This window comes from Macaca mulatta, chromosome 3, assembly GCF_049350105.2.
Source record: "Macaca mulatta isolate MMU2019108-1 chromosome 3, T2T-MMU8v2.0, whole genome shotgun sequence".
Lineage (NCBI taxonomy): Eukaryota > Metazoa > Chordata > Mammalia > Primates > Cercopithecidae > Macaca > Macaca mulatta.
The window spans coordinates 145,594,527-145,606,859 of NC_133408.1; the positions used below are offsets into that span (position 1 = coordinate 145,594,527).

At 45.8% G+C, this 12,333-nt stretch overlaps 1 protein-coding gene across 1 annotated transcript in view; it reads left to right on the forward strand.

Annotated features, from left to right (window-relative positions):
* Positions 1-12,333, forward strand: part of CDHR3 (cadherin related family member 3) — a 90,403-nt gene that overhangs the window by 53,669 nt on the left and 24,401 nt on the right. The window contains 3 exon segments of the mRNA XM_077998186.1: positions 755-777; positions 3,691-3,835; positions 6,835-7,024. Of these exon segments, the coding sequence (XP_077854312.1) occupies positions 755-777; positions 3,691-3,835; positions 6,835-7,024 (358 nt within the window).

Genomic DNA, 12,333 nt, shown 5'->3' on the forward strand with positions numbered 1-12,333 from the left:
CCCAGGGGCAGAGCTTATAAACCATCTGGTTTGGACCACATCTTCCAAAATACAGAAACTGACTTTAGCTGAGAGAGAACATGACCCTTGCTGGCTTAGGATGCACCCCGAGGTCAGCCTGGAGCTCTCTGGTTCTCATTTTAGGTTTGAAAGAGGAACATATTGGGCTCCATCCCCAGGCAGACAGCATGATCTGTGTAACAGTCTTCTGTTTGTTTGTTTGCTTTTTAAGTTAGTCAACTTTATTCAAACAGCATTCCTTGGTTGAAGGTGAGGATGGGTCTGCTAGAGCCTCACTCCAAAAGGAGTGGGGGCAGTCAATGAGAGTCAACCTCATCCCTCAGCCATCGCCATTTGAAAGGATTTGCTCGGTTTCAAACTACATGCTGACTTCGGGGGCTTTCATGGTTCCCTTGAGCTTCTGAGCCTCCTTTTCCCATAAATCAGTGCTAGCACTAATGATAACTTCTTTAATTCAGGATTAACAAAATTAAATCCTCAAACAGACTCAAGTGTACTGAGTTTGACGGTGAAATACAAATGTAAAACGTACAGACAGCCTGTCTATCTTTACTATTTGTTAAACTCATGTAGTTAACACAACCAAACAAGTCCTATGTGTGTTCTTGAGAATGTCTCCCCATTTTACCCCTGATTGGTGACAAATATCAGAAAGCTTTATAGACTCAGGATGCATGATCCAGGAGTCTGCCATTATTGAAGTTGAGCATCTTATTATAAAAGCACCTGACAGACCGGGTGCAGTGGCTCACACCTGTAATCCTAGCACTTTGGGAGGCTGAGGCGGGCGGATCACCTGAGGTCAGGAGTTCGAGACCAGCCTGACCAACATGGTGAAACCCTGTCTTTGCTAAAAATACAAAATTAGTCAGGTGTGGTGGCAGGTGCCTGTAATCCCAGCTACTCAGGAGGCTGAGACAGGAGAATCGCTTGAACCCGAGAGGCAGAGGTTGCGGTGAGCCGAGATCATGCCACTGCACTCTAACCTGGGTAACAAGAGCAGAACTCCATCTCAAAAAAAGAAAAAAAAAAAAAAAAAAAGCACCTGACATATTTACTGTTTTCCTGTGCACGGAGCTTGCTGTGTGTGCAGAGCACTTTATTTTAGAGTTGGCTAGGTAGGTCTTTCTCCCCTCCTGCCCATTTCTTTTGTATTTCCTCAGTCCTTTTCCACCTGGTGCTTGGCAGTGTCATGCACACCTTGGGCACTTACTGAATACTCATTCATAGTGGTGAAGCCATCCATGGCTTCCCAGCATTCACACCCTTCCCCATAAGTGTGGCTGCTGGCCCAAGCTCTGGGGGTCATGTGTTACAGGGAAGAAGGGTGTGGGAATACAAGTGGTAGCAGAGCTTTACTCTGTCAGGGTGGCTGCATGGCACCTGGCTTCACTGTGCTTTGAATAGCTCTTAACTGTCATCTATGTTGAATGATATTTTATATATACCTGTATCTTGGATTCAAAAATCAAATAGACTAAAGATTTTATCTCCTGCCAGGCTCAATGTCAGGTTAACCAAGGAGAGAATATTTCACCTGAGCAGCTGTGTTGTGGCCAATAGCCTGACTAGTTCCCTTCTCGGGGATCTGAGTTCCTGGAGCACTCAGCATGGACTAGATGAGCCTTCAGAGCAGAGTTTCTTAAACAGCAGAACTGCTGGCATTGAGCCAGGTACCCTTTTGTAGAGGGGCTGTCCTGTGCATTGGAGGATGTTTAGCAGCATCTCCAGCTTCTGTCCCCTAAACATCAATAGCAGCTCTCTCCTCTAGTTGTGAAAATCAAACATGTGTTCAGACACCACCCCCACCCCCCAGCTGAGAACCACTGCCTGAGAAGGAAGGAGGGATGATGGGAGGAAGGGGCTTTTCCTCTGTGTCCTCTCTCTGTCCTGTGGGAGGCTGGGAGCCTGTGGTTGCTACCTGTGGCATCATCTTATAATCTTCCTTCTGAAACGTTAAAGCCTATACAGATCTGCTGGGCATCTTGTGAAAAAGCCAATCCTGGTTCGGAGAGCTGGGGTGGGCAGACCTGAGGTCTGCATGTCTAATCAGCTCCTTGGTGATGCTTTTACTAGGAGCATGCTTGGAGCAGTAGCGCATGGCTGTGTGATTAGCACATGCATCTTAGTGGCCTCTGTGTTGGAAGTTAACAGAACTCACTCATGATGACCAAAGCAAAAGCATACTATATCAGCAACAGGGGCACTCACAGAAGGGACTGAGGGGCTTGGCCCAGCCTAGGGAGCTGGGGCCATCTCCTTCCCTCCTGGTTCTAGTTTCGGTTCCTGCCACCCCATCTCTTTGGCCCCATCCCCCTTTGCCTATTCCTAGACCCATCAGGGGCAACATCACAGACTCCCTGAGAAGGAGGTATGTCAGGTAAGGGAAAGGATGAATGGGCCTGTTTCAGTGGGACCTTGGAGTGACCTTAGGCTGAACATGATTACTGTCCCCCAGCAATGGAGTATACCCACAGAAGACCACCTTGTGAATGGATGTGGGGGGAACTTGGATCCAGGGAGGAGCCCTGGTAGGGAGGGTTTGGGTGAGGCCCTGGTTCCTGCCTTTCTCTGACTGCCCCTGACTCTAGCTATTGATTTCCTGCCATTTCTCCTTCCTCTGGCCCTACCTACCTTATAGGGATGGTGAGATAGCACAGCAGAAATATTCCAAGCTCATGAAAGGAATGCAGTCACTTAGATCTAAGAAGTACTATACCCCTTTTGAAGATCCCATATGGGAAGAGCTCCACTTGGGAAACCGGGAAATTAGAGGTGACTATTTGCCCCATATTCCTGCAGAGTTATTTTGAACAATAAGCCTCCCTTAGAGCATTCAAAATTACTCAATGTATAGTTAGTTAAAACTCCCAACCTATCAGTCTCACTACTGGCCTGTTCCAAAGGCATTGGCGGAGGTCTGAGGAAGATGGGTAAGTTGGTGATTTGGGGTTATCTTCCAAGAAGGAGGACAATGATGGGGCCTGGTCTTCTGCCAGGGGACCTATTTCTCAGTTCAGAAAGCTGACCTCATGATTAATGCAACTTGGAAATGTGCACGAGTTCTGTGCATAAATTCTATATCCTCAGGCAAAAAAAAAAAAAAAAAAAAAAGGAAGAAAAAAAAGTGAGCAAAGGCATGAGAATACAGAAGCTTTACAATTTTTCTGGCTTCTGGTGGCAGCCATGGGATAGGAATCAGGAACAAGGGAGGGAACCCGCAACTCTGGACATGACCCTGGCATGTAACTCTGGACACACTGATTTCTAAAAGAATTCATGGAAATCTGCACAAAAAGTGGGACAATGAGAAAAGATAGCTGGATAGGCCACCTATCCTTATTTCAAAAGACATCAATGCCAAAGCCAATCTGAAATGACATCAGGCAGATGTGCGTAGAGTCAGAGACTGTGGCCCATGTAAATTGTTGCAACGACAGCATACTTTCTTCACAGGTACTTTCTTCACATCCACAGGGATGTGAGCTTTGGGAATACAAAAGCCAGCCACCCCTCCTTTCCACTGCTGTGTTCTCCCTCTGAGCATGTTGATACAACTTGAACAGCTCTGCACTATATTTAGCACTAACCAAAATATCAGTCGCCTAGACGCTACCTTCCCGTGCCCCTGAAAATTAGCTGTGTCTGCTGTATCTCTGTTCCAGTCAGACAGGAGTGTACATGATCCTGGAGGAACTGAGTCCAGGAACCATCATGGCCAACATCACAGCGGAGAATCCTGATGATGAAGGTTTTCCTAGCCACCTCCTCTACAGCATTACCACTGTTAGCAAATATTTCATGATAAATCAGTGTAAGGCACTCACCTCCATCCTTAAGTGCATCCTCTAATTCAGCCATTTGAATTGTTTTACAATGCAGTTGTCCCTCGACACCCATCAGAACTGGTTCTAGGACGCACCATGGATACCAAAATCCATGTATGCTCAAGTCTCTCCTATAAAATGGCATAGTATTTGCATATAACCTATGCATGTCCCCCCATATACTTTATATCATCTCTAGATTCCTTATAATACCCAATGCAATGTAAATGTTATGTAGATAGTTGTTGTATTGTTTAGGGAATAATGACAAGAAAAAAATGTCTGTACATGTTTAGTACAGATGCAACCAGCCATTTATTTTTCCTGAATATTTTTAATCCTCAGTTGGTTGAATCTGAGGTGCAGAACCCATGGATACAGAGGGCTGATTGTATTTTTCTTATCTTCTGGTATGGGGCATGTCTTTCTGTCTGGGGTCATCATTGGTTACCAAGGTAATAGATGTATTAAAAGCAGCTGGCATGGGGGCTGGGCAAACTAAATAGGGTTGACAGCTATGTCGCCCTTCACCTTTGTGGGGGATGGGGCGGGGGCAGTGAAGAGATTTATTTTCTTACCCATTGTTAGATTTGTGACTGAGACCTCTATAAAAAAAGACAGATTAACAAGAGAAAAGCATACAAATTTATTCAATGTTAAGTTTTATGTTACACCAGAGTCTTCAGAAATGAAGACTCAAAGAAACAGGGAAATCCATGTGTTTTAATGCTCAGTTTGATGAAGTGAGTAATTATGGAGAAGTATGATTGCAGGACAAAAGGGTATGACCCAATGATAATAAACCTGGGGAATTTAGCAAGATCTGTTTGTTCAGATTTTTCCTGGCATCTCTGTCTTCCAGAATAGGATGTTCCTTTCCTCCAGGTATAGGTAGGATACCGCTGGAATGAAGGTCTTATGACTGCTTCAAACGAAAGCCAGAGAGCTCTTTTATGGGCTGCTTCGGGGAAGAAGGGCAGGAGAAGGTCAGAGACCTTCCTGCTTCTGCTGTTTTCTCAAATGCCAAGGTGCCATATTTTGGGATAATGTGTCCTGAATCCCATCACCTTTTTCTCAAAGGCAGGTGTGTAAGGACGGATGGGTTACTTATCCTGAGGGTTCCCCGAAGTCTTCTGAAGAGAGGGGCTATATCAGCACTGTCCAATAAGAATAGAATCAAGTCACTTATATAATTTCAAAGTCTCTAGTAGTCACATTTTTTAAAAGTAAAAAGATATAGGAGAAATTAATTTTAATTAGGCATTTTTATTTAACATGTATAAAATATTATTTCAACATGTGATCAATACTTAAAAGTTATTCATGGCCAGGCATGGTGGCTCATGTCTGTAATCCCAACACTTTGGGAGGCTGAGGCCAGAGGATCGCTTGAGCCCGGGAGTTTGAGACCAGCCTGGGCAACGTAGTGAAACCCTGTCTCTACTAAAAGTTTAAAAATTAGCTGAGTGTGGTGATCCACACCTATAGTCCCAGCTACTCAGGAAGTTGAGGCAGGAGGATCTCTTGAGCCTAGGAGTTTAAGGCCGCAGTGAGCTATGATCATTCCACTCTACTCCAGCCTGGGTGACAGAGCAAAACCCTGTCTCAAAAAAAAAAAAAAAAAAAAAAAAAAGTGATTCATGAGATATTTCATACCATTTTCTTTGGTACCAAGTCTTGGAAGACTGTTGTATGTTTTATGCTTACAGTACATCTCAATTTGGATTAGCACCATTTAATTGCTCAATAACTCTCATGTGACTAGTGGTAACTGCATGGGACAGTGTCATTTTGCTCAATCTGCCAGACCGATGGGAGTTATTTTCCCATCTGAATATCTCTGAAGGGGACGAATTCCCCTTCTCTGCACTTCTATAACCATCTTTTCCTGGGGCCTTAGTACACACCAGGCATTATGCTGAGTGATTATTCACATACATCTCATCTCAAGTACTCAAGATAGCAACTGAATGAACTATCATCGTTCACATTTTACAGATGAGGAAACTGAGGCCTAGGGAGAGCCTCAGGCAGGTTAAACAATTTGTTGAAGGTCTTACAGCTTGTAGGTCGTGAAGTTCAAGTACCAACCTAAGCCACCTGATTCCTCGGGCCTGTCTTCTTAACCACTACCAGACTGCCCCACTCCTGTAAGTCCTGATCGCATCACCAAAAAGGACTTCCAGCCTTAGACAATCCCCCCCAAAAAATGTGCTATTGGCTCCTTAGGCTTTCGGGCAAAGGATACCTATTCCCAGGAGAGCCAGGCAAAGGCAGTAATTGTGCACTGCCTCTGAAAACGTCCTAATGCCCTGTCAGCTGATAGTGTAGGGATAACCATGGCTGAGAGTTCTGTTCACTCTAGTGTTGCAAAATTCAACTTTTAACAAGCAGAGTGAGTTTTTTTTTTTTTCTTTTTGTTGAGCATATTTATTAAGATTCTTTGGTCGCAGGTAACAGAAACTAAGGCAAACCAAGCTAACAGAAAAAAAAAAAAGAAAAAGAAAAGAAAAAGGCAGGGACATCTATCAACAGGATTCTGGGCATCTCCTAAGAAAATGTCAAAAGATGGGGGCATACGAAGGATGTGACCCAGTGCTGCTCCAGGGACCTAGGCTCTGTAGCTCCACAATTAGCCTGTGATCTTCCAATGTGTGCCTTTCAGTTACAAATTCTCCAATAAGAGAGCCCTGTGGGTCAAGCTGGAGTCAGTTATTCACCAGTCCAGTCCACTCTGGGCAAGGGCTGCCACCAGGGACCCAACTCTAGAGTGCAGTGTGAAAAATCCTAGAAGGGTCAGGCCAGATACCCCAATAAATGTCTAACAGAGGAACTTAATGGGTTTTCAAAAATGTATTTGTATAGAGATTATGCTCTGCATAAGCTCTTCCTCATGTTAAAAATGGTCTTTTCCAGTTTTCTCCAAGTTTCTGTATTCCTTTTCATTTCTCTTCAAAGGGTCACATTCTAACCTTTGCTTTCTTCGTGACTGGTGCAATCCAAGTGGCCCAAATGATACACCGAGATGCAGGTGAATTGAGACAAAATCCCACCATTTCCCTGGAAGTTCTAGTGAAGGACAGACTATATGGGGGTCAGGAGAATCACATCCAGATAACCTTCATTGTGGAAGACATCAGCAACAATCCTGCCACATGCCAAAGGTTCACCTTCAGGTATGCACACTTCGAAACTTGGGTTGGACATTCTACCTCTTTGGTGGTCCTCCACCCTTTGGCTTATCTGGTATATTCTCAGGAGGACCTGAAGAATTATAAGCATTTGGAGAAACAGCTTAGTAGAATAAATCGATGTGAACTGTTCACTTTTGTCCACAGGTTTCCTTGTTGTCATCCTTTTTTCTTCCCTCTCTTTCATTTTCCTTCTTCTTCATTATCTCCCTTGTTCACTTTCTTACTCTTAAGAATTATTTTTTATTTTGCTCCCTTCTATATCCTGCTCATCTCCGTTGGTGAAAAGGACCACAGGGACTTGTTAGGCCCTCTCTAGACCGTGCCTGTTTTTGTTTATTGCCACGGGTGGCAAGATGGGGCTGTTAGTTAGCAGTTATAATAGATGTTTGAGACTTAGGATCAGTGAATAGGAACTCCCAGAGAAACACACCACCAGCCAGATGAATAAATCAAACCAAGTACTTATGTAAAACCAAACAACGCATCGAATTCACCTTACACAACTTAATTGAATATAAACAAAAGACATCCGAAAGGGAAAAAATGCAGGTACAAGTGGGATACAAGTGATTTTGTATATTTTGACTCATTCTTTGTCCCACAATCTATTTGCTATTATTTTACAATAAAGTCGCTTGTGATTCTGGGTTAATATGCTTTTTGAAAACAATATTATCTTTCTACTGTTTTGTCAGAGTCACATGATTAGTATTTCTCACATAAACCTCATCTCTAAGGTTTTGTTCCAGCCAGTCTCTGGTCTCCTGAGAGGCTGAAGAGGGCTCTTTGGGAGGAATTTGAGTTGTGGGGAGCAACTCCACAGTAGCCCTTGCTAAAAGACAGCCCTGTATCTGGAGCAAGGCTGATGACTGGGGTGGGTCTCAGTTCCGGATGTCCCCATGGGGTGAGTCTCCTGAGTTTATCTTTGAGTCATTTTGTAAGTTTTCTCCAGGTGACTCTGGACATAGACCCAATACATGCAGAGGACAAAGGACCCTAGACCAAGATTGCCTTGGGGGAGCAGGGGAAATAGAAATTCCTTTACTATACTCATGAATGTTTCCCTCTCCCAAATGGCATGCCCAGCGTAATGCTAAAGGATCCATGTGGCCTCAAGTCTGATATCAAAATGGTTAAACTCTGTTCTGGACGCACCACTGACTTGTCCCTTCAGATCCAGTCTCCACCCTGCTCTGTGCTCCAAGACACTGACCTGGATGGATACTGTATTAGTCTGTTTTCATGTTGCTGATAAAGATACACCTGAGACTGGGCAATTTACAAAAGAAAGAGGTTTAATTGGACTTACAGTTCCACATAACTGGGGAAGCCTCACAATCATGGCAGAAGACAAGGAGGAGCAAGTTACATCTTACATGGATGGCAGCAGGCAAAGAGATAGAGCTTGTGTAGGGAAACTCCCACTTATAAAGCCATCAGATCTCATGAGACTTAGTCACTATCACAAGAACAACACAGGAAAGACTTGCCCCCATGATTCAATTTCCTCCTATCAGGTGTCTCCCACAACATGTAGGAATTCAAGATGAACCTTTGGTGGAGACACAGCCAAACCATATCATCCTGCCCCAGCCCTTTGCAAATCTCATGTTCTCACATTCCAAAACCAATCATGCCGTCCCAACAGTCACCCAAAGTCCTAACTCATTTCAGCATTAACTCAAAAGTCCACAGACCAAAGTCTCATCTGAGACAAGGCAAGTCCCTTCTGCCTATGAACCTGTAAAATCAAAAGCAAGTTAGTTACTTCCTAGATACAATGGGGGTATAGGCATTGGTACAGCTGTTCCAGATGGGAGAAATTGGCCAAAATGAAGGGGCTACAGGCCCCATGCAAGTCTGAAATCCAGCAGGGTAGTCAAATCTTAAAGCTCCACAATCATCTCCTTTGACTCTATGTCTCACATCCAGGTCACACTTATGCAAGAGGTGGGTTCCCATGATCTTGGGCAGCTCCATTCCTGTGGCTTTGCAGGGTACAGCTTCCATCTCAGATGCTTTCACGGGCTGGCACTTGAATGTCTGTGGCTTTTCCAGGTGCATGGTACAAGCTGTCAGTGGATTTACCATTCTGGGGTCTGGAGGACAGTGGCCCTCTTCTCAGAGCTCCACTAGACAGTGCCCTACTAGGGACTTTGTGTGGGAACTGCAACCCCACATTTCCCTTCTGCACTGCCCTAGCAGAGGTTCTCCATGAGGGGCTGCCCCTGCAACAAACTTCTGCCTGGGCATCCAGGCATTTCCATACATCCTCTGAAATCTAAACAGAGGTTCCCAAACCTCAATTCTTCTGTGTGTACCCACAGGCTCAACACCACATGAAAGTTGGCAAGGCTTGGGGCTTCCACCCTCTGAAGCAATAGCCCGAGCTGTACCTTGGCCCCTTTTAGTCACAGCTAGAGCAGCTGGGATGCAGGGCACCAAGTCCCTAGGCTGCACACAACAGAGGGACACTGGGCCTGGCCCATGAAACCATTTCTTCTTCCTAAACCTCCGGGCCTGTGATGGGAGTGGCTCCCACAGAGATCTCTGACAGGCCCTGGAGACATTTTCCCCATTGTCTTGGTGATTAACATTCAGCTCCTTGTTACTTATGTAAATTTCTGCAGCTGTCTTGAATTTCTCCTCAGAAAATGGGATTTTCGTTTCTATTGCATTGTCAGGCTGCAAAATTTCCAAATTTTAAAGCTCTGCTTCCTTCATAAAACTGAATGCCTTTAACAGTACCCAAGTCACATCTTGAATGCTTTGCTGCTTAAAAATTTCTTCTACCAGATACCCTAAATCATCTCTCTAAAGTTCGAAGTTCTACAAGTCTTTAGGGCAGGGGCAAAATGCCACCAGTCTCTTTGCTAAAACATAAGAAGAGTTACCTTTGCTCTGGTTCTCATCAAGTTCCTCATCTCCATCTGAGACCACCTCAGCCTGTATTTAATTGTCCATATCATTATCAGCATTTTGGTCAAAGCCATTCAACAAGTCTTAAGGGAGTTCCAAACTTTCTCATATTTTCCTGTCTTCTTTTGAGCCCTCCAAACTGTTCCAACCCCTGCATGTTACCCAGTTCCAAAATTGCTTCCAGATTTTCAGGTATCTACAGCAGTACCCTACTCTATTGGTACCAATTCACTGGATTAGTCCATTTTCATACTGCTGATAAAGACATACATGAGACTGGGTAATTTACAAAAGAGGTTTAATGGACTTACAGTTCCACGTGGCTGGGGAAGCCTCACAATCATGGCAGAAGGCATGGAGGAGCAAGTCATGTCTTACATGGATGGCAGCAGGCAAAGAGAGAGCTTGTGCATGGAAACTCCCCGTTATAAAGCCATCAGATCTTGTAAGACTTATTCACTATCACAAGAACAGCACAGGAGAGACTTGCCCCCATGATTCAATTTCCTCCCACTGGGTGCCTCTCACAACATGTGGGAATTCAAGATGAGATCTGGGTGGGGACACAGCCAAACCATATCAGGTACCAACCAGCTCCCTTGCCTTTCAGTTTCTGGTTGGCCAATGGGGAGTCCTGGAAAGACGGAAAGAGGAGGGTCAGTCTCCCTCCTTGTGAGCTGGGTACATCCCTCCCCTGCCTGAATATCTCCATTCCCATAGGCAGCTCTCTGTCCCTGGTGGCACGGCCTGCTTCCTCCACTGGCTCCCCTGGGACTAGAGGTGGTAAGGGTGCTTCACTCTCATGAGCCCTGAGATATTGTACTGTCCCATGAGATTTCCATATACTCTGTGAGCACCTTCTTCATAGTCCCTTTACTGACCCCTCCTAGAATGATCTTAATTCACCAGCTGCTTCCTGCTGATACCCCAATAACGTCAGTCACAATCTTGAGCACATAGTAGGATCCTATCCCAACCTAAGCCCTACAAGTCCATCAGATGGGTGGGGATAGCTGCATGGGTAGTTAGGATTGTGACTTCCACACCTTTACATGCATAAATTGAGAGATGTCTGGGCCCTGGGGATGGAGTAAAGACAATTGGCAGCATCACACTTACACTTTATTTGACATTTTAAATCTGTGCTAGCACTCTTGGGTGGTTCCAGTATATCCTGGGAAGTTCCTGCCCTCTTCTGTCCTCCTGCTCTTCCTTGTTCCTCTGCCCTAAGAGGTAGGGGGTGAAGGTTAAGAAGTGAGAATGTCTGGAGAGGGCTGTGCTGTCTCAAACCTTCCTTGTCCATTTTCTCTCTTCAGTGCATATCTGTTAATTGTATATTTGGCTTCCTGCAGTCCAGATTCCCCTGGGGTATGGGAGGATAGTTTGCAGACTGTGTTCCATATTCGCTGGTGAAACTGCAATTTGAATATCCTAGACTGTCCAGGCAAGCCAAAACAGAGTCCTGCTCTTGATAATCTTCCCTCCAGATTAGCCCTGAAGGCCGAAGTGAAATCCATAACTGGACTAACTGCATTTATTACTGAAGATAATCTAACCAAGGCTCAAGTCCCTTCTCTGGGCTCTTCTAGCGGGAGGACCTCTCAGCCACCCTATGAACGCCAAGATGTAAGGAAGGGCAACGAAAGGGACGCCTCCTCTGCAGTTCCAGCGGTGGAAGTCTTCAACCTAAAGCCCAGCCCCGCGTCCCAAGGCTGCATAAGGGTGGGTGCGAGAGGGGTGAGAAGCTCTAACCTGCAGCACCCGCCATCCTCCCAGCCTGATACCTTCTCCAGCCGGACTATGTCAAAGCCAAGCACACAAGCAGGTCCAAACAGAACAAAGTGACAATGGCAGTGGTTCTGCCAGTCTCTGACACTTGCTCTTGAATGTTTGTTCCCTCCCCAGAGGCTGTGGGCGCGGTCTCTGCTATGGAGTTCTTGAGAGCAGGTGGCAGAGCGGGTGGGGTCAGCGCGGCTGCTGGAGGCCGCGTGCTGTGCTCCCGCTGGGAGGAGGGCGGCCTGGAGGAGGCGGGCGCCCCCTGCTGCCCGCGAGGGCCCCTGCAGGCTCCCAGCCCTTCGCACCGTAGCCCCTGAGGCTTTCCCAGGCTGATAATGAATGAGCCCAGGGCCCAGCGGAGGCTTCCGAGGCACCGTGACAACCCCCGCTCTGGTTGTAAATTGTCAGGCTCTTCACTGAAAGCACTTCGCAAGCTGTTTGTGAGCAAAAGGTGGAGCAGTTTGGCTGATTCAGAACGGGCTGGACACAGTCGCCTTTGCATGGGGAGAGAAACATGGTCTGATGGCTGGGAGCGAAGGTAGTCCGCTTTTGAGGCAGGGATTGCTGAGTGAGGGGAGTGGCTTTCCAAGTTAGGC